Raw genomic sequence first — 27565 nt, forward strand, 5'->3', positions numbered from 1 at the left:
TTGTACAATGTATTTGATGTTTGATTAAGAAGCGATCTAGCAACAGAATCTTCATATTCATGTTGGGTTTGGAAAGACCAATGAACAATTGTGGTTGGGATATATATGTGGTCATGACCTTGGGGGCTAGTTCTTTCATACCAGAGCCTGGATCCATGGACGGAGAGTGAAAAGAAGCAAAGCAGACAGTCAGCCAGTGGAGAACACGATATCTATAAGATCTAGACACAAAAACGACCCAGCGATCATCTGAGCATACTCCGTATTATCACCCGCGAAGTAAACTGGAGTAAACAATATGATATGTTCGTTATGATGTAATGGGGTTGGGATTCCTTGGTTCTCGCATTGGTTCCCGCGCCGCTGACGCGCCTATTGAGAGGCTACAGACGGAGTACAATGTTTTCTCCTAGGAGGAAATAGTAAATTATAGTGATTGAAATAGAATAGGGAGTAGTCAAATATTGCCTGTGAACATGTTCAGACATGGCACGTTGGACATGCTTGGCTGAACTTGTGCCTTGTCAAGCCACAGTCATGTGACATTGATGATCAATGGCAAACGGAGAAGGCAGAGTATAGACTGTTTCCAGTCGTTTGATGTATTCCATCCAGAATATGTCAGTAACTTCGAGGAACTAATATGTGGCATTTGTAGAGTAACTCTTCCATGCCTACTCCGTACTCCGTACCCAGCATGGATTTAAATAATATGCAGATGTAAATATAGTGGTCATTCCTTGCCTTGTTATTGTGGAATGCTTGCTTACGAGACTCACGTGATCTAAACAACGTTGTCAGAGGAACGGGTCCTTTTCTGTTTATCCTCACTCACACAACGCGGCTAGCCTTCAGAGCCACAAGCTGGCTCGCGACCACCGGTTCTTGCCTCATTTTTGGATTGTCGTTTTTGGATTGCATTGTTTCCTGGTCGTTTGCTCTTGCCTAAAATTATTCGATGCGAATGGTCTGCTGAGCGTCGTGGAAAATCATCGCGCAGGGTCATCTCCCTGGTTACCGACTCCTCCACTTTTTTACTAACTCAAACAGCAACGAGCATGATGCCACATGAACTAGGTAGGTTCGGCTAAAAATTCTGCTGCGGGTCATTGGGTTCTTTCATGCTGACGTCTCTGCAAAGCCCGAGCTCATTCCCAGGGCAGCGTTGTGTCCCAGACGACCCAGATTGCTCCCCACAGCCGGCCAGGTACCGCAGATCCGGTGCGAGCACGCTCTGAAGCTGTCTCCAGGGCCAGCCGTCGTCCTCGGTCAAGAGGATCAACTGCGAGCATCCATTCGAGTACGACCCAGCAGACGCAAGATCAACATCTCGACGGGTTCCCCCAATTCATGCCCTCACAAGTCACGGGCGGCCAGCACATGTTCAACAACCCGGAAGACATGCTTATGCGATTCGGACATCAACTCTCGAACCACCCGAGCGCGACGGGTCTCGACGGAACTATGCAAGATACCCACGGCGTTATGCCTCGCGCCGAGGATTTCCAACCCCATCCCATGCACAGTCACACACTGTCTCATCACTCCATGCCACCTGAAATGTCAAGCGGTATGTCAAACGTCGCCGCGTCGTACCAGCAAATGTATGACAGTGGTGTCGAGAACCATATGCCCGAGCACCTCATCGAGGAGCCCGAGATCCCGGAAGTGAATGGGAAAAAGAAAAGGGGCGCTAGCTCGACGGTTGCCAATGACAATGAACTGCGAAAACTGCTTCGTCAGTACGAGGGGTGGAGCTTAAAGCAAATGGCAGCCGAAGTGATGAAGCATGAAGGTGGTGGAGGAAAGGCAGAGAAAGTCAAGCAAGTGTTTGCCATGATCTGGTAAGGATTATTCCCCTCCTTTTCGTCGCCGATATGGGAGTTGGTTTAACACTGATGCAGGTTGAGAGAAAATTGCCGAAAGAGTAGTGGATCCGTTCGTCGTGACCGTGTATACTGTTGCTACGCAGAGAACTGTGGCACAGAACGCGTTTCCGTCTTGAATCCTGCTTCGTTTGGAAAACTGGTCCGAATTATCTTTCCCAATGTTCAGACTCGACGATTGGGAGTTCGGGGCGAGTCCAAATACCACTACGTGGACTTGTCTGTCATTGAGGAAAAGCAGCAGAAGATTGCGCCCATGCCTCAAGTTGCTCGTGCTTCCAATGGCCCAGCCTCCATGCCATCCAGGCCTGCCAGTGCCATGCGGTCTCGAAGGTAAGATCCGTATTCTTGAAAGTAGCTACGTGCCCACTAACACACCTCAAGTGCTAGTGTTCAACACCCAACCGCCGATACTGCCGTCTTTCCCTCCCCGACTACCTCCTTCGCACCTAGATTCCCCAACAACAACTCTATACCCGCAGACTGCAATTGCCAGGGTCACAGTTCATCTGCTCCCGATGAAACGATCACCCGCGAGAACGTGGCCCAGCAGGCTGGGAAGATGATCCACCAGATGCTCCAATTTCCTCTCGATGAGAACACCTTGGTCGATAACGATGCTCTCCAGCTACCTGATATTCGAACCTATTTGCCCGCCAACACCGACTTGAAGGTTGCCGCAGCTCTGGCCGCTCTATATCGTTCGCATTGCATCTCAGTCATCGACAGCTTCCGATACTGCAAAGAACGAAACCTTATGAAATATTTCTCTGCTTTCCATGGAACATTGACTGTTCCTGTTCAAAAATTGTTGACACATCCAAACCTCGCTGCTTGGATCAAGGAGTGTGATTGGATGATGTATCAAAAAATGATCGCATTTGTGGCTCCGCTTACAACTCAGGTTGTACCCAAGCCCGTCTTGGATGCCTTCATGTCCATCTCCCAACGCCTTTGTGGGCACATCACCGAAACCTTCAAAACCCAACCTACCCATGTCTCCTTGGCCCGCCTCATCCCTGCACACACCTTCTGTAATTTGCTCAAGCACATGCTTGATGTGAATCAAGCCGCCAATGCTGCAGCAGCGTGGCTATGTCACCCCGACAACCGAAACCAGATGTGGATTGACTTCAAGACGATGGTTGATCCGCAAGAGATGATGAGCAAAGCCAATATCCCTACTTGTGCCGAACTCGCAACTGAACAGATTCTCAAGCATGACATTCGCGCCCTTCTCACTCCATTGACTGATTCCAACCCTTCGGCTTGTCTGCCTTTCTTCACACGCCCTGATAGCCCCGAGTCTGTCGAGGCCCACAGGTTCCCGGTGGAAAGTGCGCCTGGCGAGGAGTACAATTTCCCCGACAAGTGGGTTCAATTCATTCTGAACATCCCCGCCGCTTTTGCAAACCACGGAACCCAATGTGTCATTGATAAGGTCGACGCCCTCTGGGATAGTGTATTGCACCGATTGACCCTGGGCGGTGCTCAGAGCTTCAGCGCTTGGTGGATGACCAAAGTGTTCTTCCACGAAATGATGATGTGGCAAGCAGAGAAGGGCGGATTCATGCGAAACACGCCCAGCTCATTGCAGAATGCCACATTCGGCCACGAGTCATCTGGAAACTTTCAGTTGAAACAAGACTCCGCCATCGAGGCATCCCCGTTTGACGTTGCCAATGATAATCAAAAATCCAACAACTCTCCCGCGGTTCCCCAAACAACCCACCAGCCACATCCCGTCAGCCATCACCCGGACTTCAAGCATGCTCAGAATGAGAAGCGCCTCTCTATGCAAGATCCAGCCTTCCAAGCCAACAACAATGATGACAGTGCCATCGACCTCGAGGATGATACTATGCTGCTGGCAGTTGGAAAATATGGCGATATGATGGTGTCAGACCCCGCGGATGCTGAAGGCGATGTGGTGGTCATCTAAATTTTCGGCGGTTCTTTGATTATTGTTCATAAGTTGGAGTTGGATATCCCTTGTTTCTGGAAGCCCCTTTTTATTGTGGCATTCCCACGATTCTCCTTTGTTAATTTTTCTTTTCTTCTTCCCTTTGTTCACACGAAGCAACGAGACACGAGCACGGAGCTTCTTGAGTCTCCATACGACCCTGGCCCGCCAGGTGTTTTGCTCATCAACAGCATTTAATTGATGTGGAATCAAGTTCTACTTTCCTGTTGGTTACTACCTCTGGGCCTTGACTGAGTCCCTCTGTACATATGCGGTTATACCTTCCGCCCTTTGGATGCCTTGATCATTGGCGGCGCTCTATTCTAATGTCTCTCAATTATTCTGTCGATTAAATGTCTCTACTAAGTACTCAGGTAGCATGCAAAAAAATCCGCAGGTTCTCACAGCTTTACCTTCCGTTGAACGTACACATCCCAGTCCACCTTCCTTTTCGCATGAAACTCCTTCACCCCGTGTGCTCCATCCGCATTAGGACGCATCATCTCCTCAAACAGTGCCTTGATCCCAGATGCTTGCTCCTCACTCCCCCCATGAGCCCAAGCCAGTCTGACTAGTTCCTTCGACATGCGCGAAGCATCCGCCGAAGCTGCCTTGAGCCTGACCAACATACTGTCAACCCTCCTTCGCAAATCTTCTTCGTTCTCTGCGATCTCAGTAACCACCCCAAATGATTTCAACTCGGTTGGGGTCACTTCTCGAGCAGATAACATGAACTCCCGCGCGAACGCAACCCCAAGCTCCCGAATCACGTACTTGGATATCGTCGCAGCACAGATCCCCAATTTCACCTCGCTCAGCGTAAGGTTTGATCCCTTTGTGAAGATGCGCAAGTCGCACGCGAATGCAAGACCGACTCCTCCCCCAAAGGCAGGTCCATTCAAGGCCGCAATCGTAACCTTGGGACATTGATCAATTACTTCGAAAAGATCCGTCAGTCTTGTGAATTGTGCATCGCTTGAATTCTCTCCGACGGCCGTGCTTCCTTTGCCGAGATCCATCCCTGTGCAGAAGAATCTGCCATTGGCTGTGATGACAATCCGCGAGATTAACGGATTGGTACTTGCGCTCGCGATTGCCGATTTCAAATCCGAAATCATGGCCACAGTCAGCGTGTTGCCGTTCCTGGGCCTGTTGAGGACGATTTTCAAATTCACCCCGGATCGATATATCTGCAAGCCTTCGGTCTCGTTCAACATAGTCCAATTGAGACGAACTGATTTGGACTTCGTGACCGGGGCTTTCGTTGATAACGCCGTTCCAACCCGACTGGAGTTGCTCTTTCCGAGCTTCTTGGATATCCACACACCCGTTTCAACTAGCTTGGGCAGGTTGACCCCAGTCGAGATACCGGCGTTGTGGAACATGTATACTAGATCTTCGGACGCAACGTTTCCTTTTGCTCCTGGAGCAAATGGACAGCCGCCCAGACCGGCCACGCTGCTGTCGAACACGCGGATTCCGTTGTTGAATGCTTCCCATACATTTGCGACTGCTTGGCCGTAGGTGTCATGGAAATGCCCTGCTAGCTTCTCAACTGGAATACCGTTGGATACTAGGTAATTGATGAGCTCGTTCACGTTTGACGGGGAACCAATGCCCAAAGTGTCCCCAAGGCTGACCTCGTAGCACCCGGCGTCGAGGAGAGACTTGGCGCAGTGGAGAACTGCTGATAATGGGGTTGGACCATCATAGGGATCCGCAAAAATGCAAGAGACGTAGCTGGAATTGTTAGAATTTTGACTATTGAACGATTCCTACTGTCTCACTCACCCTCTCACAGCGATACCAGACGCTTTAGCTAATGCCGCTAGCTTGATATTCCGTTCGATCCCCTGAGCCACAGTACAGTTGATGTTGGCTTTGCTGAAACCCTCTGTAGCGCTGATGAACAAGGCAATCTCTCGCACATCATGCTGTCTAGCAATCTCAAGACCCTTCTCATTGGGAACTAGAACCGGCAGCCGAAGCCGGGGGTCGTCCAGGAGGGCGTTTATGTCTGCATTACCAAGTACCTCACGACAATCCGCCAACTGCGGAATCGCTTTGGGCGAAACCACTGAGGTCAATTCAATCGTATTCAGGCCAGTCTGGTGAAGTCGCTGTATCAACTCCAATTTGGTCGATGTGTGTATTGCGTCCGAGATGTTCTGAAGGCCATCCCGAGGACCTACTTCCACGATTCTAATTGCTGGGGCCATTTCTTGAAATCTGAGCTGAGTTTATCGAGGCCAGCACCAGAAGCCTTGTGATGATAATAATCGCGTTGGACCTCGGTCCGCCTGCGAAGCCCTAAAACGCGGAGAAACGGGGATCCGGAACACTCGGACCGAGCGGGAGCGGACAGTTGGACCTTCGCAAAGGGTCTTGGATCTTTTTCAACACGAAAGCTGGTATTTCATGATAATTAGTCGATTTTGAAGGAATTTCTTGTCTTTGACGAGTTTTTGAAATAGATCGCTAGATGTTGGGAACTGGATGCTCAACATTACAGCCTGCAGGTAGTCAGCTTACTAGAATAATGACGTTCAAGACGACTGACTTCAATGTAACGAAAGACTCAATGTAACTAACTAAAGCTTTGCCCTTATTGTGCCGACCAATCGATTACCAATATCTCGCATCATATGCTTTTGATGCTTACCACTGCCAGTTTTGGGGAAGTCCTCACCCACTCCTGCGTCACCAAGCCAGAATACATGCTTGGGGGTTTTGTGACGGCCCAACTGTTCCCCAACAAATTGCTGAATCTCTTGGTTGGTGGGCTTTTCCAGTCCAGACAACTTTAAGAAGCAACCAACGACCTCTCCATATCTCTCATCTTTAATACCGACCACTAGACCTCGCCAAACGCGGGTTTGGGTTGGGTTTTCAATTTCCTTACCCGCCCATGGGCAACCCACCGCGGGTTTTGGCCTTGATGAACCCGCCCATGGGTTCTTGGCGGGTACCCGCGGGTTGCCCAAAATACCCAAAAACATGCATAAATCGTGGACAAACCTGATTAGTCATCTAGTGTAATTTTGGTCATTTATTTCTGTCACGCTTTTGAGTGGATATTACATTGAAACAATGAACGCCATCGACCTGGAAATATATATTCTCTACATGTAGAACACTGCTCCCATCGCCCTGCTTTACACAATTGAAGGGATTACAGGCCACATTGATGATTTTATGTAAATTTATCAATTGAGAATCTTTCGAATGAGCTCAAAAATATTATCTTTAGTTCGATCCTTTAAAATCAGTGATTTGGACCTTCTCAGTGTCCCAAAGTCGTTTTCATCTCCGGGCGGGTTGGGTTGGGTTGGGTTTTGGGTACCCGCGGGTTTTACGCGACTCAGGAATAGATAGATCCAAAAGCACGACGCGACTGGAACAAAATCCACAATCAAGTACTCAAGATGAAAAAAACCCCCCCTTCTTCCAATACCAGTGGCCTTTTACTTCAGTATGGCGTCTTCTTCCTCATCATCGCGATCAATACATCGGCCTTTCAGTCCACTGCTCTCCATTGAGCCGTCATCTGACGGCTTCTTGGATTCTGACATTCAATCCTCCGTAAGAAAATGGTCCCTTCCACTAGCCTCTGAGTGTTGCGGCGCTACCTACATATATACTAAGATGGACCGCAGCCTTTGACAGGACCCCGCAAAACCTACGACATAACTACTCGAAGACCTCCAGCGACACTCCGACGTGTGGGACCTCAGCACAGAAAGAAATGGATTGCATACGAGTCGCATCTAGAGACAGAGTTTCTTGAATGGTGGAAGGAAACAGAGTACGGCCAAAAGTTGAACGGAGAAGGCCAATCCCAGATCAAATGGTCCACCGGATCGCGTCACGCTGATGTGTGGAAACACTTTGACCAGGTGGCTGATATTGATTCTGGGCGTCCTCGAGTCATCTGCCAGGCTTGTCTCACTGTGCTTGATCATCCACAGTATAAAGGGAATGGGACAAGCGCCATGAGTAGACACAAAAAGTCTAATACTTGTCGTAAAGGGAAGAAAAAGGGATTTAATCAGTCATTGATTTCGGATTCTTTGCAGAACCATTTCACAAGAGACTCACCCAGTGTCCACAGAGTGACAACATTTCAAATCGAGGAGCAGATATTGAAGACAATTACGTGTCTTCGTTTGCCTTTCCAGACGGTGGAGAACCCGGTGTTTCAGAGGCTACTCAGCCTTTTATATTCTGGTCCCGGAGAATTGGAACTCCCGTCAGCGAAGACCCTGCGGAGACGGCTCCGGGATGCAGTCAATTGCCAGCAAGAGTTACAGTTACAAGATCTGCCTGAAGATGCCAAGGTTTCCCTCGCTTTAGATTGTTGGACCAGTCCATTTCAGCAGGCATTCATGGCAATCACGGTTTATTTCATCGACAAAGATTAGAACTATAGGGAAATGCTCCTCGGCTTTGAGCCGTTGCACGGTCCTCATACAGGCAACAACCTTAGTGATGTTTTGCACCGGTTACTGGAGGAACGAAAACTTCTCGATCGTATTTTTAGCGTTACTACAGACAACGCTACCAACAACGACACCATGATACGCGCCTTGCAAGAGAGACTGCTTTCTATCAGAGCTATTAGCTCCAGGGAATCAATAGTCCGGGTTCCCTGCATGGCTCATGTGATCCAGCTTTGCCTGAAACAGCTACTGGGACATATCAGGGCAGCACCTAAGAATAAAGAAGTCAGAGCCTTTTGGTCCGACACCCAAGCCCACGGGTTGAAGGATTCGATCAACTATGGAGACGTGGCTCATACACTGACAAAGGTGAGCCAAGATATTCACTTTTTCAATATACTCAGAGCACTGACAGCATTAGATTCGATCCTTTGCGATCTTTGTCAACGCAAGCCCACAACGGCGTGATGCTTTTTTATGCCTCCAATCAGGTGGTACTCGGCTTTTTCCGTTACATGACGTTCAGACACGCTGGAATTCAACTTTTTTGATGCTTCGCCGAGCACGCCGGCTGAGAAATGTAATCGACAAATACTGCTGCGATCATGAATACTCGCAGCTCAAGGTTACCGACGTTGAATGGAGGCAAATTGACTACCTCGTTCATTTGACCAAACCGTTTTTTCAGTTCACCATGGCTCTGATGAAGACCAGAGACGTCACAATCCATAGTGTGTTCCTTGTGTATAGGAAACTACTGGAGCATATCGAACGGTCGAATCGAAGATTGAAGAGAAAGACAACACCCTGGAAGAAAGACATGTATGGCGCGTTGCTTGTGGCGAGGCAGAAGCTGAAAGAGTACTACGAAAAAACCTACCGCGACCACGGTTTTCTCTATGGCACTGGAACATTACTTGCTCCTCAGTATAAACTGAGTGCTTTTGATGCTCGAGAGTACTCAACTTGCCATGAAGATACGTCAAAAAGGTACTGTGAATATTTGAGAGCATCTTTCACACAGTATCAGCAGCAGAACCCCGAGTTGCTATTCCGTACGGTCCAGCGATCTTCCAATTCGCATAGCACAGAGCTTGATCGGCTACTCGAGCCACCTGGTGCATCGATTTTCCATGAAGGAGTAGAGTATGACGAAGTGGACCAGTATCTTCGCGAAGGCACGAGCAATCAGTACAACACACTGGAACAACTGACTGACCTCGAATAGCCAATGTCCCTGTGTCGCCGCGACTTTATTGGAAAGAACACGAGCGCGAATTCCCAGTGCTGTCTCGGCTCGCACGAGACTTGCTTTCAGTCCCTGCCACCGGCGCGGGTGTAGAAAGGCTCTTCAATAGCGCACGAGACATTTGTCATTATCGCCGAGGGTCTCTTCACGAAGGGACCATTCAAGACTTGATGATGTACATGTGCTCAGAAAAGCTCACACTAGAGGGACAGCAATTGATTCGTCTGGAGAAACCGTTGGAGAGCGAGAGCCAAGAGGCACTTGAAGAGGATGAAGCGTTGAAGGCAATCGAAGAGGATGCAGAGCCGATCAGCGACAATGAGGAGATTGAAGAGAGCGAGAATCTCGAGGGTAACTCTGAGCCAGAGGAGACATACCAAGTGGAGTGTACGGTGGTAGAGACCGGCCGGAGCTCTATACACAGACATATTCACGAACCTGAACAAGAAGAAGAGAGTATGGAGGAAGACGTGGTTGATTACGACGAAGCAGATTTACTTCCGCCTCCAATCATGCAATTGAGTGATAGAAGCCAGAAGAGATCTTCTGGTCGGGTAACAATGCCCTCCAGCAGACTGCGAGGTTACGAGGTATACTAGTCTTTATAATTAGCCAATTTGATTTTTTCAAGCCCTTCATGTTCCTTTCCAAATATTCACAGCCAGAAGCTAGTAGTTACGCCATCAAAACAATTAGATAATCGAAAATTACTGCATAACTTAGTGTAAAATGATCAGTCAGCTTTGTTTGCTTTTTTGGGTAATCGCGGGTACCCATTTGGGTCTTGGGTTGGGTTTCCCGGATGACAACCCGCCCACGGGCTTGCTGACTAAGACCCAACCCGGCCCATGGGCTGGGTTTTCGCGGGCGGGTTTGGGCGGTGGGCGGGTTTTGGCGAGGCCTACCGACCACACTGGCTTCTGAAATAGCAGGGTGATACATCAGCCGCTCTTCAATCTCTCGAGGGAAAATGTTCTCGCCACCTGTAAAATTTCATGAGTATTGGGACTTTCAAATCGTTGAGAAAGATCAGCATACCCCGAATTATCAGATCTTTGATGCGACCGGTGATATGGGCGTACCCATCGGTGTCGATCATGGCTTCATCTCCAGTGTGCATCCACAACACCCCATTCTCGTCTCTCCGCATCACCTCTCTAGTCTTTTCCTCATTCTTCCAATATCCTTTCTGTAGCAGAAACCCACTGGTACATAACTCACCCCGCTGTCCTCGGCGCAAGGTCCGACCCTTGTCATCAATGACCTTTGCAGCCGTATGCGGGATGACTCGACCAACTGTTGTCGTGCCCTTTTCATCGCTGTCGTCCAACGAAGTGATGAAGCTGACAGGACTAGTTTCCGTCATACCGTAGGCGATCAGCATTTTCTTCACACCCATCGTCTCCCGGAGCTGTTCCATTAGATTTTGAGAAACGGTGGAGCCAGACGCCAGTCCGGTCCGTAGTCGACGAGGTCGCTGCCCTGTCTTAACCATGACTTCCAATTCGGCAACGTACATGGTCGGAACCCCAAGGAGGACTGTGGCATCCTCGTTGATGATGGCGTCGACTACCTTTGTGACGTCGAAGTAATCGGATGGAAACACGATGGAGCTTCCGCGATAGAAGGATGAGAGAAAGCCAAGGACTAGTCCAAAGCAATGGAACATCGGTGGTGGGCAACATACAACATCATTTGGGGTAAGTTGCATTGCTCCCCCGATGTACTGTGCATTATTGATGAGATTACTGCAAATTAGATTATTAGATTGCAAGATCAACCAGCTGAGTGGAGTGACTTACGTATGGGTGAGCATTGCAGCTTTGGGAGAGCCCGTAGTTCCTTCAAGAAAGGTTAGTACTCGAAGTGCAAGCGGAGTTCGCAATTTACCGGAGGTGAATTGTAGATTAACCACATCGTCACGAGTGACTTTTCTCTCTGCACGCTCGAGCGTAGCATTGCTCATGAACACCGAGAGGCCATTTGATGTAAAAGTATTGTAGGGCTGAACCTCAACACCGGTATCAGATTGTGTCTTGGGGCCGAGTGAAACAATGCGTTGCAATTCAGGTAGCGCTGGGTTTGGGTATTGCGTTCCTTGCAGAGTTGCGATGTGACCCATCAAGTCTCGCGAGCCGATACTCGTTGCATGGAAAACAAGTTTGCATGCTGAAATTTGTTAGTGATTGTAGTTCACAGGTAGAGCACCATTTCCACTTACAACTTCTCTGAACGGCATTCGTAAGTTCCGCAGGGGTGTATGTATTGTTCAACACAACGACAGGGCACCCAATTCGAGCAGCACCAAGGAAAGCCTCAATGTACTGATAGCAATTGCCCGCCATGATACCCACGCAGTCGCCATGTTCCAGTCCCATCTCGAGCATCGCCTTGGCTAGAACTTTGCTTCGGTCTGCCAATTCGCGATATGACAGCCGTACAGCCTGCCAGGGGAACACAACCGCAGGACAATCCCCGTATAGAGATGCCTGGTCATCGATAAGAGCTTTCATGGTTTTGAGACATAGTTGGGGCTCTTGTGGGCCATGAACGAGCGCGAGATTGGGATCCATTATGGGCTCTTAGAAGGTGATATTGGCGCAGAAACATCAATTTGACCAAATCAAACCAAATTAAATAAATCTTCCAATTACGCAGACCTCATTTGATTATGCCAATTCGACTGATCTTCGGGCTGATTTCCCCACACGCTCCAGCTGGTCCGCTCCCGGGCTTCGGACCGACCTGCCTCCACTCACATCAACTTCAGAGATTCACTCCGAAACTTCCTGCGGGGAGACTTTATTACAAGTCTATCTTGGAAAATTTCGTCTTGCATGCACAACTGGGGCCTGGACATTTTCACCATGGCGACCGAATCTTCGTTCCCAATCGCAAGCAGCAATGTTAATCTTCGAGGTCCACAATTTCAAGCAAACAAAGAAAGCTGGACACCGGTGCTTGATAGGTTTGAAGAATTGTTGAAGCAGGTTTCTGCGGAAGGGAATGATGTCTCCCTACGAAGACATCAGGGTCGGGGACAGTTGCTACGTAAGTCCACCACCGAGTCACGAGACAGGCGGCTAACGGGGAGTTAGCAAGGGACCGCGTCGCACTACTACTGGACCAAGACTCTCCATTCTTGGAGCTTGGAGCATTCACTGGATTTGGCAATGAAGATTCCACTCCGTGCGGCAACTTGATTGCTGGAATTGGAAATGTTTGTGGACGCATATGTCTGCTCATGTCTCATATTCCCACTCAAAGCGGAGGTGCTTGGAACGAGATGACCGGTATGAGATAGTGAAAATTCATCTTGTGATATTTACTGATGAGGAAAAGTGTTGAAGGTGAATCGCATGATGGAGATTGCATTTGAAAATGACCTTCCACTGGTTTCTCTCGTCCAATCAGTGAGAAATGTCCTTAGTCTATGAGAAGACAACATATGCTAACCATCAAAGGCCGGTGTCTTTCTACCACAACAGTTCCGAGTCTTCCATAAAGGAGGTCAGCTCTTCCGTGACCTTGCGCTCCGAACCAGACATGGGAAGCCTTCATGTGCCATTGTTTTTGGATCCTCCACGGCTGGTGGAGCATACCACCCAGCACTATCAGACTACACGATCTTTGTCGAAAATCAAGCACAGGCTTTCCTCGGCGGACCTCCACTTGTAAAGATGGCCACTGGTGAGGTTATTGGAGCGGAAGAGTTGGGAGGTGCCAAAGTTCACGCAGTAACCACTGGTCTTGCAGACCAAATCGCTTCCGATGAGTATGACATTCTGAGCTCCAAAAAAGTGGCTAAGCTGATCGTGTATAGATTTGATGCTATTCACAAGGCGCGTGAGTGGGTAGCCACTCTCCAGGCACGTACCCCATCTGTACCTGGCTTGATTGAGCCCCTGGCCCCGAGGTATCCTATTGAGGATGTGCTTTCTCTCGTGAACCCAGATATCCGAAAGCCGTTTGATATGAAAGAAGTATTGCTGCGCATTGTTGATGATTCGCGCCTGTTGGACTTCAAGCCTAAATATGGACCGAACATGATCACTGCGTCAGCTCACATCATGGGTAAGACCAATTTCCTCGAAAGCGAAGCCGCAATTGACCATTAGTCGTATAGGATTCCCGGTTGGAATTATTGCGAACCAATTGTCAGTTATAAACCCTAACGAGGCGGCGAAAGCTACGCAGTTTATTCGAATGTGCAATCAGCAGTAAGTCTCGAGCAAGTAAATTTACATTCAAACACTGACAATTTCAGGAATACGCCAATCATTTTCCTGCACAATGTTACCGGCTTCATGGTTGGTGCCAAGGCCGAACATGCCGGAATCATCAAAATGGGCGCTCAGCTCGTGTCCGCGGTCAGCTGTTCGACTGTGCCTCATATATCCATTATTTTGGGTGCTTCCTACGGCGCTGGCAACTATGCAATGTGTGGCAGAGCTTACAGTCCCCGATTTTTATTCTCATGGCCTACTGGCCGCTGCAGCGTAATGGGCCCAGATCAGCTTTCTGGTGTGATGGAAAATGTCCAAATAGCCAGTGCCAAATCCAAGGGCCAGACGCTTTCACCAGAGAAGCTCAAGAAGCAGGTGAACACATTCCGGGACAGAGTCCAGAAAGACGCAGAGTGCTATTCGACCAGCTCGATGTTGATTGACGATGGAATTATTGATCCGAGGGACACCCGTGATGTTTTAGGAATGTGCCTGGAGGTGGTATCGCAGCAAAGCGTGCAAGGGACCCAGACGCACAATTTGTTGGCGCGAATTTGATAAAGATAGTTAGAGATTTAATCAACTTCTCTGTTCCATCAATGCGGATGAATATACCTAGCACGTCTTTTGTCAGAGTAAAAGTAGCAGAAATATGAATGACCCGTGTTTGCTTGGCTGCTCTTCTGTGAAAATACCCATATCTCGTATCACAAGCAAGACTGATGAACCACTTGGAATCTTTGCTAAAATTAGCTCAACATGCAACTTCATCCTACGTCATTGCAACCAAAAAGCAGCCTTCCATGGCACCGGAACACCTGAGGATTCAGGCCTCAACGAGTGGGGCTAGACCGGTCCGTCCCCACAAAATAGTGGCCCGGGCGCCGGACCGAAGTGGAGATGAAGCTCGGACTTTTGATACTGTAAATTCATCGTGCATTTCCTCTTTGCGCTCTTTGAGCTATTTTCAAGATAATTGTCAATCATGACTGTCAGTTACACAAATGGCGATGCATCAGTTACTCGCAAACCTTTGTTTGTCGCCGAACCACCATTGGGAAAAGATGGCAGACCAATTATCCAGAAAGTCTTGATTGCCAACCGTGGAGAAATCGCCTGTCGCATCATTCAGACCTGCCGCAAACTAAACATTGAATCAGTAGCCGTCTATGTGGAAGAGTCCGTACCCAATCCCATAAGTAACATGGATCTCACATGAACCCTGGCTAACATGATTTTTCAGAGATGCATCATCCCGTCATGTTCAAGATGCAGATGAAGCTATCAACCTCGGTAGCATTGACAACAGTAGTCGCAACCCATTTCTTGATATAGATCTGCTGGTCCAAACAGCCGTTTCAGCCAACGCTCAAGCCATCCATCCGGGATATGGGTACTTGAGCGAAAATGCAGACTTTGCACAACGTGTCCACGAAGCAGGGCTCATCTTTATCGGCCCGAGCCCCAGTGCAATGTCTACCCTCGGTGACAAGAGATCATCCAAAGAGTATCTGCGCTTGCATGCCCCTGATGTCCCACTTATTCCTGGGTTCTCGGGATCAAGCCAGGACGCAGAAGCCTTGAGGAAAGTGGCTGCCGAGATTGGATTCCCGGTTATGCTGAAGGCATCGGCCGGCGGAGGTGGAAAGGGTATGCGCATTGTTCGAGAAGCGGGTCAACTCAAGGATGAACTGGAACGAGCTCAATCCGAGGCTCGTCGCTCCTTTGGGTCAGATGACTGCATCCTAGAGAAATTCATTGAGAGCAGCAAGCATGTGGAGATCCAGATTATGGGTGACTCAACCGGACATGTAGTCTCATTTCTGGATCGGGATTGCTCGGTGCAACGAAGGCATCAGAAGGTCATTGAAGAGACACCTTGCCCATTCCTCACGGAGGAGACTCGACAAAAGATGAGCACCACTGCAGTCAGAGTCGCAGAATTGATTGGATATGAGAATGCCGGTACTGTTGAGTTTGTGGTTGATATCAAGACGCATCAGTTCTACTTCCTGGAAGTCAACGCCCGTCTCCAGGTTGAGCATCCAATCACCGAAGAAGTCACCGGAGTCGATCTAGTCGCTTTGCAACTTTTTGTCGCAGCCGGAGGCAGTTTGAAGAGTCTACCCCAACTGCAGAATGTGACTCAGCGTGGACACGCAATCGAGTGCCGATTTTGCGCCGAAAACCCGGAGAAAGACTTCTTCCCAGAACATGGCAGAGTCCACCTTTGGTTGCCGGCTGGTGGGTCTTTAGCACCAAGCCGAGATATTCGTTATGAAACGGCTATCCAGACTGGGTCCTCCGTATCCATCTATTTTGATTCCATGATTGCCAAGCTTGTCGTCTGGGCTCCAACACGAGCGCTTGCTATCGAGAAGATGGTCAAAGTTTTGGCCCAAACTGCATGCGTTGGTGTGAAGACCAATCAGCTCTTCATGCAATCCTGCCTATTGAATCCGGCGTTCCGCGATCCCGCATACACGACGGCGTTCATTCCCACGCATCTGGGTGAGCGTTTCCGAGTTCCTGCGATCCCAGGTTTACCAGAGTATGAGAAACTTGCCGCCATCATTCCAAGCTTGGTGATTCGTCGGTTGCCAGACCATGCCACCCCATTGTCGCGTCCAAAGCCTCTTCGGAATGTTCGTATGCAATTCCGAAATCAAAGATTCGATCCAGTGAATATTCATTGCGACGTGGTGACAACAACCAGTTGGCCAAAAAAGTCTAGCGAAGAGTTAGACTCAACACCATCACAACAGATTATGTGCATTTGGAAAGCAATAGAAGCAGGATCATCATCAGCCACCGAGGAAGTATACCTATTTTCGGTTCCCGATAACAGAAGCCCCAAGAGCGAGGAGCTATCGGCAGCGGCAGAGATCTCCGCCCAGTATAACGAGATCAGCCAGGCGCTGCGAAGTGGCAAAGCAACGTCCTCGCCTGTTCAAAAGGTGCAGGTTGTTTCATGGCGACCCGCAGAAGGCAATCCCGCTCAGCCAGATTCCTGGCTTGCGTCAACCATTGAAATCTCGGTCAATGGATCCAAGCTCACCGCTCATGTAGCCATCCCGTCAACCCGGGCGCATACATTAGTGGGTCAAGTTGATTGTGGCCAGCAGATTCACTGCCATCTTCCCGCTCTCGGCACTCATGTAGAATTTCGACGCGATACTTTGCTTTCCTTTGCGGAAAGTAAACGATCGGCGAAGGCAAGTCAGGGGTCCGAGCAGAAGACTGTTGCGGCACCTATGCCATGCAAGGTGCTCTCGGTGTTGAGAAAGAATGGAGATGAAGTCAAGTCGGGGGACTCAGTCATGGTAATTGAGAGTATGAAGATGGAGGTCAATATCTCCGTGGCGGCCTCTGGGAAATTCCAGACAGATTGGAAGGTCGGAGACGCAGTGGAGGAAGGGAAGGTACTTTGTTCAATTGTTTAGTTAGCTTCAGAAACAAGCCCATAACTTCATTTTAAAGAGAGACCTTTCCTTGAAGCAGAGCAAAAAGCATGATGGAATATCTCAACACTAGATGTGTTCGAAGTATGACTGCGTACGGAGTAGGGAGTAGACATGGGAGGTTTGGACCGAAAGGGGCTGAAGGGCCGCTTGGACTGCTTTTACCGCCTTGTCCGCGCCCTCCCCCCCTCCGCTCTCACCGCGTTGATCCTGCTGTCCGCCTAACAAACTACCACGCGAACGCCAATATTTTCTGATATTAAAACGGAGGGGAAAATTGATTCAATTCGAGAAACATTTACAGATGGCCTAAAGCTTGCTTATCTTGTTCATACTCTTGATCTCCTGGTTGACAGCCAATTCCGACAGAATCTCCTCACTGCCACCACCCACCACCATCACCCGAACATCACGGCTGATCTGCTCAATACGCGCTCCACGGCCGTTCTTCGAGTATCCAAGACCACCCATAATCTGCTGAGCCTCTCGGTTGACTTTCTCCAATGTTTGGCCAGCCAAGACCTTTAAGTTCGCAAAAAGCCCGCCCATGGAAGCATCCACCCCCTTCTTCTTGGCGGCTTGGGAGATGTAGACCAATTGCTCCATCCAGGCGTATGTGGAGTCAAGGCCTCGAGCCATAGCACTGAATTTAGCCCGAATAACTTGGTTTTCAATCAGCTTCTTTCCGAATGTCTCGCGCTTGATGGCGTGCTGGTACGCGTCCTCGGCACACACGCGTGCCATTCGAAGAGAAGTGCAGGCGAGCCAGAGCCGCTCATGATTGAAATCTGTGGTATAAGTTAGACTGGGCCGACATCTCTCGATTGGCACTTAGGACCAACGCACTGTTCATAATGACTGGGAATCCTTTGTTTTCCACTCCAAGCAGATTAGCCACCGGTACCTGGACTTGGTCGAACTCGATATATGTCGATCCACTGGCATGCACGCCGGAGTTTTCAATCTTTCTACATGTAACCCCGGGTGCCTTGAGCGGGATGATCAAGGCTGATATGCCATGCGTGCCCTCGCCTCCTGTTCTCACAGCGGCAGTGCAATAATCGGCGAAAATTCCGTTGGTAATCCATTTCTTCGCTCCATTGACAATATACACGTCTCCGCTGCGTTCTGCTGTGGTAGTTATTCCCGCGACATCAGACCCGGCTGTTTGTCTGATCAGCTCACATTGACACAATTAGGTTGGAGGTGAGATATCTTACCGTCAGGCTCGGTCACTCCCAAGCAAAATCGGATATTGCCCTTCAACATATCGGGTAAAAACCTTCGCTTTTGCTCTTCGTTGCCGAAATTGATCACCGGCGGACCGCCGATGGAGTTTCCGCAGCCCAAAGCCCAGATTATACCAAGGTACCCGCATCGAGCTAGCTCGTCGATGACGACAATATCATGAAACTCATCCCAATCCTTAGGGTCGACATCTCCGGGCAGTCGCTGACCATTCAGGTAGTCTGCAGCAAGTGGGAACGAACTGACAGCAGTGTATCCTAGCTCTGCGTGCCGTTTGTGAATCTATCCGCGACGAGCTTATTAGCAAGACATTGCTTCCTTGATGCTTGGCTACCATGTACCTCTTGTGGAACAAAGCCTTGTTTCTCCCAATCCTCACAGAACGGTGAAATGTATGTTTCAACATACTCACGGGCTTCTTCTTGAAGTCGACGGTGTGAGGCAGTATAGTATGGGCTGAAACTGCGGTTCAACCAAAGAGGATCGGCGAAAGGGGTGGTAGAAAAGGAAGCCATTTGAATTGTTTGGGAAGCTCGTTGGCTAAAGAGATCTCGAGCCGGTGGAGGATTGGGGTGTTTGGTCTGTATACTTAGCTTGGATGTAGGCAAGCAAATAGACACTCGGTGTAGCTTTGCTCGCTCTATGGCAGATCAGAGGTGACAAACCGAACCCAGAGTTTGAGGATTGAAGAAAAAGATCTTCGGCATAACTTGAAATCCAGGTTCCAAGTATACAGCGATTCACCGTTTGGACCGGACCGTGCTCCACCACGCCGGACCGAACACAGGACCGAGGATCCGCCCAAAATCCGGAGGTGATCAACGAACCCACAATTTCAACCAAACTAATCAAACTCCAGGGCTGTTGTTCGAAATTGGAGAAACTTGATGTTACATTTGTAATTTATTGAAATGTCCGATTTGAATCGACCTATTTTCGTGTTCATAATGATGCAACAACCTTGAAGCTCCTTGAATAGCCGGAGAGCCAAACTAAAACAGCCAATGAAACTGCCTCTGGAATAGGGTCCATGGGTAACTAGGTTCAAAACAAACCAATGTCAGGTTGGACTGGAAGAGCATATAGGTAGGGACAGATAGAAAGTGAGAAGTGGAGGTAGGAATAAAACGAAAAGCTATTGTTCTAGCTACTCAAAGTAAAACTCGTAAGAACTTTTCTTCAACAGCCAACAAGTACAATGAAACCAAAGGAAAGCCTGCAGCAACAATTTCTGACGATGCTACTAGCTGGACGCAAAAAAAAAAAAAAAAAAAAAAAAAAAACCGTCTAAGTCATTGAGTTGAGTGCGGGCTTAGCTGTTTCGTGAGTAAGGCGATTTGAGTTGACCCCTGAAACATCAGGCTTTTTCTGGATTTTTCTGATAACTAACTATTATTATATTCGAAAAAATCAAGTTGCTCAAAGCGATACATAGTATCCAGCGCCTTTTTTTGAGAGATTTGATATATGGTTCAGAAATCGCAAGCGAACCCACCCTGGTTGGACACTCATCAAAAGCTGCAATGCCATCCAGACGTAGACTTCTAGGTACATGGCTTGTTTGTTCCAGCTGAAATGAGTGTCAGTACAGTCGTCTTCAACAAACAATAAGGCAGGAAGAAATGAGCTACTTACGGCACCGACGTGGCTTGTCGGAATCCTTGACCCAGCCCTTGGGAGCGAGGTACCAAACACCGGAGTTACCATTCCTTGAGCGGATATCAGCAATTGAAGACAGCAACGGGGTGAAAATACTGACTGGTATTTGCAGGAAGGCGTGAATATAGCGCCGACTTGAGACATGCCAGTTGTGACACTCGAGTCGCAAGGATACTTGTAGTATGGGTAAGATCGCTTCACCTCGCAAGGGTTCCTGTCATGATTCCATCCATTATGATCGTCCCAATCCTTATGGCCTCCTCTGCCGCGCTCCTCAAGCTCCTCGAACTCGGCCTCCGCAGTAGGGGAACCTAGAGCAAGCTCGGTAGCCAGAGGAAGGAGCACAGCCAAAATGTAAAGTGGAGACTTCATATTGCAAAAGCGAAATGAAGATGCCGTAACTGAATCAAAGTCTGAATCTTATAATCTGAAGAGTAGTCGATGTGTTGTTGTCTGCAAGATAGAATTGTCGGGAGGAATCTTCCCTCGCTTTATACCACATCCAGTGGCAACTCTGTGAAGACTTTCAAGTCTTGTAATGATCATAATGCCTTGGCATATCGATGCAAAAATAGATACGAGGATATCATGGTGATTGTAGTTTCTTGTTCCGGCATGGAGCTGATCTAGACCAACTGGGGCTATAATTCCGACACCAAGGATACGGTACACTTTATTCGGGCACCCGAACCCACTCATACAATCTTGATTCAAACCAATACCAACAGCACTACGAGTAGCTCTTTAGTTAGTGACTGTTACAGCTCCAGCGTGCTAGTTGAGAACGCAGCGTTTTCTACCGAAGACACAATTGTGGCCATGAGCAAATCTGCCTAAGCTTCAGGCTTTTGATCATCGATGTCCACGGGTAGAGCCAGATCTTGGCGGCAGCTTGACAACAAACAGTCTTCGAAACCTTTTCGATCAAGGATATGCCTTTCCTGCTGATTGGCTTGTTCTCTTTGATCGGAAATTTTCATGAGCAGATTCACTTTACGCCAAGACGAACTGGTGCCAAAACCTGGATATGAGCAGCATTTGGTTGCTAAGATGGCCGCCGGATATAGCAGAGGGGAGACAAGATTTCAAGCGAAAGCGAGCAGGTTTGATACTTAAAATTCCCTCCAATCGGATAACTTTCGCTTAGATCTTTGTCACAAGATTGTTGACCTATGCCAAGCAATGCCAAGACTTTGCGCGGGAATCGAGGCGCGGTCCAGATTCCCGATGATTACCTACACACCTGACATCTTTGAAAAGTGAAGGGTGATCATTTATTTTGCAAAGCAGATACAAATTGACTGACTTTAGAAAAATTGCATCCTATCTAGACAATGCGGAATAGATTTTCGGCCCGGAGGTAGAAGAAAGACAGTAGTCTTTGACCAACAATATGCATTTTACGCCTCATCGAAGATGAGCTCGGATACGTTAATGAAAGCTGAGCCTCAATCCAGAATGAACCATAAAAGAAAAGATTTGGCCCAAGCTCATCCCGTGGCTCATTTCCGTACCTACTCATTTTGGAAGCCCAAGTCGCCTCTTCGTATGCAGTGCTACCATTCTTTTGATGATACTTTCAGTCCTAAATCAAATGTTATATTTTTTTCCACGGGGTTGATTTGGTCTGGGTGAAATTTACCTTTCTTTGAGCATCATCATCAAACCTTGAACCAGGAATCCTTTGATGATCTGTGGTGCTAACCCCTTGTACAAGCGGGAGAGGCCCTCATTCCTAACAATATAGCGAATGACTTCAGTGAACCCCGAGAATGGCCTTCCAATACGGCAGTGTGGGGGCTTGGACTGAAGCATTGTCTTGGCGACAATCAGTGGGTGTGTAGCGATGGTCGCGAGAACTTTCGACAAAGCACCCAACACTAGAATAGTTATCCCATCAGTGAATTACCTCATCACATTTGGAGACAGACGTACAGAAAGCATCAGTGGATCCTAGTCTTTTGCCTTTTCTGAGGGCAAGCAACCCCTCTCTGAGCCATTGGTAAACACCATATGTGATCATAGGATTGATGACCAGGATCAAGTTGACCTTGAAGCCCCGCCAAAGACCCGTCCAACCATCTTCGCTCTGAACAATTTCTAGCATTGTTTCCCACATTGATCGTTTGTGGTCGTCCCTGCGTGTCTGTTGTCGAGTAGATATCACTGCGATTGGATTGGTGCATAGTTGAGCCAATGCCCCACCCACCGCCCCCAATACGAGCTCTTTGGTAATACTGTTGGCGTCGGAGATTCCATGTCTTTTGAATGTCGATACTTGGAAGCTTCGGGCTGCCGTGGACCAGTAGAAATAGGCAAAGTTCATAGAGGCTGTTCCTAAAATAGAGCTTGCGAGACCGTTGTAGAGACCTGAGATACCTTCTTCTCGAACGATCTGACTGACAGCGGCGAGCAAGCCATCATAGTTTGCATGATCGTCTGAAGTGCCCTCGGCAGTGGTCGGCTTTTCTCTATCGGTGGTTTCTTTTCGGTGCCGGCGAACTTGAACTTGTAACCGCGTTTTAACACTGAGATTATTTAGAATCATCATCAGAGAAAGCCTGTCATTGCGACCATCTGTAATCATACATATCGAGTGGGTATACGATGAAATTGGCCAGAATGGCTGCCGTGGTACCCGATACGACCCCTTCCCACGGGGACGCTTGATGTTGGTGAGCCATAATTGTGGTCCGTATTCATTCCCAGGAGCCATGTTGCTTGCTGCGACAGACCTGCTCTTATTCCACGCACGTTGCATGTAGATCGGTTTGAGTAGAAAGGGTTATCGGACCGAGCGGACCGAGTCCGTAAGATTCCCCAATTGAGATTCTTACGATGCTATTATTTTCTTAGATCATGTTACTTGGTCGAGGACTGCAGTTCAGCAATTGCTCAACTTCTTCAAGCCGCATGGAGGGGGTAATGCCTCCTAGTATGTTGCCACCGGGGCTGTATCCGTCTTGCCCTAGCATCCCGGCCCCCAGAGCCCACGAGGTGGGCGACGGGAGGTTCGCTCCTGTTTTGGGTGAAAGTTGCTTTTTACTCGGGTCAGCGCCCAGTATGGCATAATCTATCATCGACCACATGACCTCCTCCGAACCAAAGTCCAACTCGTCCATCAAGTGGCTAGGGTCAAGGAGGGTAGCAAATGGCTGAGAGATGGAATGAAATTCCCGCAGTGAGGCAGCCTAAATGGTGACTTGTGAGTATCCGTTTCAATTGATGATGAGTGTCCAAACATACGATATTCCCAGCATGCACCCAAAGCTTTGCCAATCTCTCCAGCGAATCTATACTTTGCTGGAGGTAAATGACATTGTTTGTCTCGCGGCCTCGATCTTGATTGAAGTGCGTGGCTAGAGAGTGAATGCCCCCAGCAACAGCAATGCAGTATGCATAGAACGAAGACTCAACAAGACATCCATGATCGTTAGCCTGCTGAAGAAGATCCATGAGCTGTGCTGCATGGTCGCACCCATCTTGCAGGGCCCGAGAGGAGAAACTAGCGGGTGCCTTGGCTCCATAAGGTTTAAGCCACCGCCGCACTAGGAACGGATGATTCAAAAGACAGTGACAGAGATGGAAAAGGGTGTGAGCAAAGATGAGATGTCCAATCTCCTGCCGATCGACCGTTGCATCCGCCTGAACACTCCCGTGAAGGATGTCCGAGAGTTGCCAATTCGAACTCTTAGAATATGACTCCAAGAGCAGCAGAGATGAATTTATTGCTGAGAACTCTGATTTCGGGTCCCATGGCGGAATCTCTTCCATCTTCTTACTTTGGTGGACGTATCTTGTACAGCGGCCAAATATCGATGCCATCAACACGACAAGCGCAAAGGGGCTGGGGCTTTCGGTCAGCTTAGAGTTCCAATTCAGCAATTGATCAATAGTACTGGTCTTTCTCCATTCTCCATGTCGGAATGTGTTCTCGTCGCATGGAAGTTGAAGTTCGCAATCTTCATCTAAGATCACAAGGGGCCGAGATCGCCCGCAGGAAATGAGTTTGTCGAGCAGATAAATTGACCAAAACGCCCTTCGCTGCTCTTCTTGTTCAGAATAAGAAAGCCATACATCCGGTTCTGCCATGAGGTGCAAGTCCTGAGATATTCGGGCGGCCAACCCAATCTTGAGCCAACCCGACCGTGCGCGACCGGCTGAAGCGCCGAGCATGTTAGCACTTCCTGCAAAGCCGCGAACGTGTCCGTAGCATACCTGTATAATCGACCACGGCAAGCAAATTGACTGTCTGCACCACGTGAACATTCAAATTGTCTTCCATGGTTAAGTGGTCACCCAGAACAGACAGCCATGATTCTCTCGCATACTTCTCCGAGGCTTGACGCGTCTGACCCGCGTAGAACGCGTGGGTCGAGAATCGCACAGCAGAGGAGAGCACCGCTAATACCAGACATCGAGGTAAAGAATCGCTCTCTAGCCTCTGTCGGAATGAAGTCTCTTGGAAATAAGAATACGGCTGATTGTGGACCCGCAGAAAATAAGTGTCGATCACAGAGCTCAGAACATGAGGTGGAGGAAGGTTTCTGTTTCGAAAATTAGCATGACGTTTTTCGCGTAATTTAAGACATCAGGAACATAGATCACTCACGTGTTCTCTTGGCATATTGCTTGTGGTAATGGAGCTGGCTGGGAAAAAGTGTCTCGAGTCGGTGATACTTGGGCGTGGTCTTGCGCGATTGGAAAGTGAAAGTGAGGTGTCGCGTCTCTAAAAGCACCGAATTAGCGACTACGTATTGTTAACGCGTGCAAACGCATGAAGTTTGAGTAGCGTACTGCCGGGTCGTCCCACTGATCTGTGCAAGGCGAGACTCAATCGTGCTAATCCTTTGTAATAATTCAATCTGTTTTTGTTTAACAATCACCAATAAACACAGTCCACAGCGACAGTCATCAAACTAACGTTGTTTAAATTGAGCGCTGCAGAAGGCAAGGACATAGGCGGGTTTGGCGCACTAGGGTTCTCTGCCACAGTTGCCGAGTAGGGCTCATAGACGCAGGCTAAGCGATTGCGTCGACAGTGGTAGCAAATAGGGCGGTCTCCGGTACATTTTGTCTTCTTGCGCCTGGATCTGCGATGAGGACAGGCGGCTAAAGAAGGTAGGAGTCTTACCTGCAGTTAGCGCAAGCTTGTCGAATCCGCTTGATAGCCCCTGAGTCTATTACATCCATGATGGTGTGCGGAGGGGGTAAGTTGAAGGAGGACGGAGCTCAGGTGCGGGGAAGACTGTGGAGTAGCAACTGTGTTTCCCCGGACTGGCGGAAGGGTGAACAACGTTGTTCGGCTCTTGGCACAGTCTGCTGCGAAGAATGAAAGTTGATCTGAGTTGGGGTTAGCTTGATTGGCCAATTCGACATAAACATCTTGTAGGAAAGTTGGACTGTGATTTTCTCGCTTTAACGTCCTAATCGGGTAATTTCTGCACTCGGCTGGTCGGGAGGGGACAGGGCCCACCAACAGCGAAGGAAGCCCAGCACTCTGATTCGTCGGGAAAGGTGGATTGGCGACCGATCAGACCGATCATCGTATGGACCAATAGACGCTGATATCGAATCTCTGCTTTTTTACCCTCTTAGGTATATTCTGCTCAGTGGGTTATCGTCCCTATCAAGTGGCGTGGTGGTAAAAATGAAGAGAGCTTCAGAATTGCCGCCTATAAAGATGGAAGCTTCTTATTTCCCCGAAACTCATGCATTTCTCTCATTCCTCTGATACGATTTGGCCCAAAATGACCTCGCGTGACGGTTTCCAATGGACCTCTGAGACTGGCCTTGTCCAGGGCGTCCCTTCAATTGGCGTTATCTCCCCGCCATCCAACATCCCTGCAGCAGAATCGGGGCCTTGGGATGTCATCGTAGTTGGCGCCGGTTATTCTGGTTTGACAGCGACCCGAGACTTGTGTCTTGCCGGTAAGCTGATCTGGCGGTGTTTCAACCTGCCATGGCTAATGTGTCGCTAGGCCATAAGGTGCTTCTCGTTGAAGCTCGCGATCGTATCGGTGGTCGGTCCTGGTCATCCAACATTGGAGACTATCCCTTTGAGCTGGGTGGTACATGGGTGCATTGGGGGCAGCCTCACGTGTGGCGGGAGATTTCAAGATATCAAATGCGGCAGGAGTTGGAGGAATCATTCGATTTCTCACGTGGTGTCAACCATTTCCAACTCCGCACAAGTGAAGGCGATAATTTAATGAGCCATGATGAAGAGGTGAATCTAGTGCAATTTCCTTTCCTTGACAGCTCTACTGACATCACTAGGATGCCCTTCTTGCCGGTGCCCTAGGCAAATTCGTCAACGTTGATGGAGCAATGGGTCGGAAGATCATCCCTTACGCCCATGATGCATTCCACGTCCCCGAATCGCGTCAATATGATAAACAGTCCGCTGCCGACCGCCTCAAAGAGATCGCGCTCTCCCTTACACCGAATGAACGTGCCGTCTTGGAGGGTTTTGTCCTGCTCTGCAGTTGCGGTACCCTTGAAACAACCAGTTTCTTCGAGTTCCTGCATTGGTGGGCCCTGTGTGGCTACACTTACCAGGGTTGCATGGATGCATTGATCTCTTACAAATTCAAAGGTGGTCAATCCTCTTTTGCGATCAAATTCTTCAAAGAGGCACTTTCGACTGGCAAGCTGTCCTATGCTTTCAACAGCCCGGTTCAGTCGATCAGCGACGAGGTAGACAAAGTTACACTGACAACCCGGAACGGTCAACAGTATACCGGTTCTCGCTTGGTTTCTACAATTCCCTTGAATGTGCTAAACACAATCTCTTTCAACCCACCTTTGGACTCTCAGCGTGCCTCTGCAGCCAACACCGGCCATGTCAACCAGTGCGTTAAGGTGCATGCCGAGATTTCCGACAAGAATATGCGCTCTTGGACGGGCATTGCATACCCCTTTAACAAGTTGACGTATGCCATTGGTGATGGAACCACCCCTGCTGGAAACACCCACATTGTCTGTTTTGGTGGATTCCACAATCACCTTCAGCCCGAAGAGGACATAAACGAAACTAGAAAGGCTGCCCAGAGCATGGCACCTGGAAACATGGACATCAAGCGATTGGTATGTTTGTTCTGAGTTTCTTTCCATTCAAAGTTTACTAATTCTATCCAGGTTTTCCACAACTGGTCGAAGGATGAATTTGCCAAGGGTGCCTGGTTCTTTTCTCCTCCAAACCTCTTGTCAACTTCGCTTGACGCACTGAGGTCGCGGCATGGAAATGTTCTGTTTGCCAATTCCGATTGGGCTGTTGGCTGGCGTAGCTTCATTGATGGAGCTATTGAAGAAGGAACTCGTGCTGCATTCACCGTGACCGAGGACCTACGAGGCGCATCTACCTCCCGGTCACGCTTGTAGACTAGCTTAGATAACTAAAGAAGCTCCAAATGAATTCAATGGTACGGAGTT

General features: G+C 48.8%; 9 protein-coding genes across 9 annotated transcripts; 4 read left to right on the forward strand and 5 right to left on the reverse strand.

The window, feature by feature from the left end:
• Positions 1–1058: 1058 nt before the first annotated feature.
• Positions 1059–3828, forward strand: N7506_011135 (RFX family transcription factor; the record flags this gene model as incomplete). The annotated part of the gene is made up of 4 exons (XM_056960428.1): positions 1059–1077; positions 1142–1844; positions 1905–2219; positions 2271–3828. 4 exons carry the CDS (start codon positions 1059–1061, stop codon positions 3826–3828), a joined length of 2595 nt encoding a protein of 864 aa, XP_056806583.1.
• Positions 3829–4250: 422 nt separating this feature from the next.
• On the reverse strand, positions 4251–6068 carry N7506_011136 (uncharacterized protein; the record flags this gene model as incomplete). The annotated part of the gene is made up of 2 exons (XM_056960429.1): positions 4251–5589; positions 5641–6068. 2 exons carry the CDS (start codon positions 6066–6068, stop codon positions 4251–4253), a joined length of 1767 nt encoding a protein of 588 aa, XP_056806584.1.
• A 372-nt stretch (positions 6069–6440) lies between these two features.
• Positions 6441–12110, reverse strand: N7506_011137 (uncharacterized protein; the record flags this gene model as incomplete). Its single annotated transcript, XM_056960430.1, has 4 exons — positions 6441–6619; positions 10576–11285; positions 11340–11706; positions 11759–12110. The coding sequence occupies 4 exons, from the start codon at positions 12108–12110 to the stop codon at positions 6441–6443; spliced, it is 1608 nt and encodes a 535-aa protein (XP_056806585.1).
• A 294-nt stretch (positions 12111–12404) lies between these two features.
• N7506_011138 (acyl-CoA carboxylase subunit beta) lies at positions 12405–14321 on the forward strand (the record flags this gene model as incomplete). The annotated part of the gene is made up of 7 exons (XM_056960431.1): positions 12405–12588; positions 12636–12830; positions 12880–12950; positions 13002–13312; positions 13361–13611; positions 13664–13757; positions 13805–14321. The coding sequence occupies 7 exons, from the start codon at positions 12405–12407 to the stop codon at positions 14319–14321; spliced, it is 1623 nt and encodes a 540-aa protein (XP_056806586.1).
• Positions 14322–14748: 427 nt separating this feature from the next.
• Positions 14749–17206, forward strand: N7506_011139 (acetyl/propionyl/methylcrotonyl-CoA carboxylase subunit alpha; the record flags this gene model as incomplete). Its single annotated transcript, XM_056960432.1, has 2 exons — positions 14749–14942; positions 15007–17206. The coding sequence occupies 2 exons, from the start codon at positions 14749–14751 to the stop codon at positions 17204–17206; spliced, it is 2394 nt and encodes a 797-aa protein (XP_056806587.1).
• Positions 17207–17533: 327 nt separating this feature from the next.
• On the reverse strand, positions 17534–18987 carry N7506_011140 (acyl-CoA dehydrogenase family protein; the record flags this gene model as incomplete). Its single annotated transcript, XM_056960433.1, has 4 exons — positions 17534–18012; positions 18071–18388; positions 18445–18754; positions 18814–18987. The coding sequence occupies 4 exons, from the start codon at positions 18985–18987 to the stop codon at positions 17534–17536; spliced, it is 1281 nt and encodes a 426-aa protein (XP_056806588.1).
• Positions 18988–20016: 1029 nt separating this feature from the next.
• N7506_011141 (uncharacterized protein) lies at positions 20017–20503 on the reverse strand (the record flags this gene model as incomplete). The annotated part of the gene is made up of 3 exons (XM_056960434.1): positions 20017–20042; positions 20108–20181; positions 20232–20503. The coding sequence occupies 3 exons, from the start codon at positions 20501–20503 to the stop codon at positions 20017–20019; spliced, it is 372 nt and encodes a 123-aa protein (XP_056806589.1).
• A 1266-nt stretch (positions 20504–21769) lies between these two features.
• N7506_011142 (transcriptional regulator family TF) lies at positions 21770–25324 on the reverse strand (the record flags this gene model as incomplete). The annotated part of the gene is made up of 10 exons (XM_056960435.1): positions 21770–22011; positions 22067–22659; positions 22770–22972; positions 23032–23322; positions 23378–24291; positions 24350–24678; positions 24744–24860; positions 24929–24996; positions 25056–25265; positions 25319–25324. 10 exons carry the CDS (start codon positions 25322–25324, stop codon positions 21770–21772), a joined length of 2973 nt encoding a protein of 990 aa, XP_056806590.1.
• A 557-nt stretch (positions 25325–25881) lies between these two features.
• On the forward strand, positions 25882–27514 carry N7506_011143 (flavin monoamine oxidase family protein; the record flags this gene model as incomplete). Its single annotated transcript, XM_056960436.1, has 4 exons — positions 25882–26062; positions 26113–26360; positions 26411–27220; positions 27272–27514. 4 exons carry the CDS (start codon positions 25882–25884, stop codon positions 27512–27514), a joined length of 1482 nt encoding a protein of 493 aa, XP_056806591.1.
• Positions 27515–27565: the final 51 nt, after the last annotated feature.

The sequence above is a fragment of the Penicillium brevicompactum genome (genome assembly GCF_028827555.1).
Source record: "Penicillium brevicompactum strain IBT 35665 chromosome Unknown utg000007l_segment0_segment0, whole genome shotgun sequence".
In the NCBI taxonomy this organism is placed as follows: Eukaryota; Fungi; Ascomycota; class Eurotiomycetes; order Eurotiales; family Aspergillaceae; genus Penicillium; species Penicillium brevicompactum.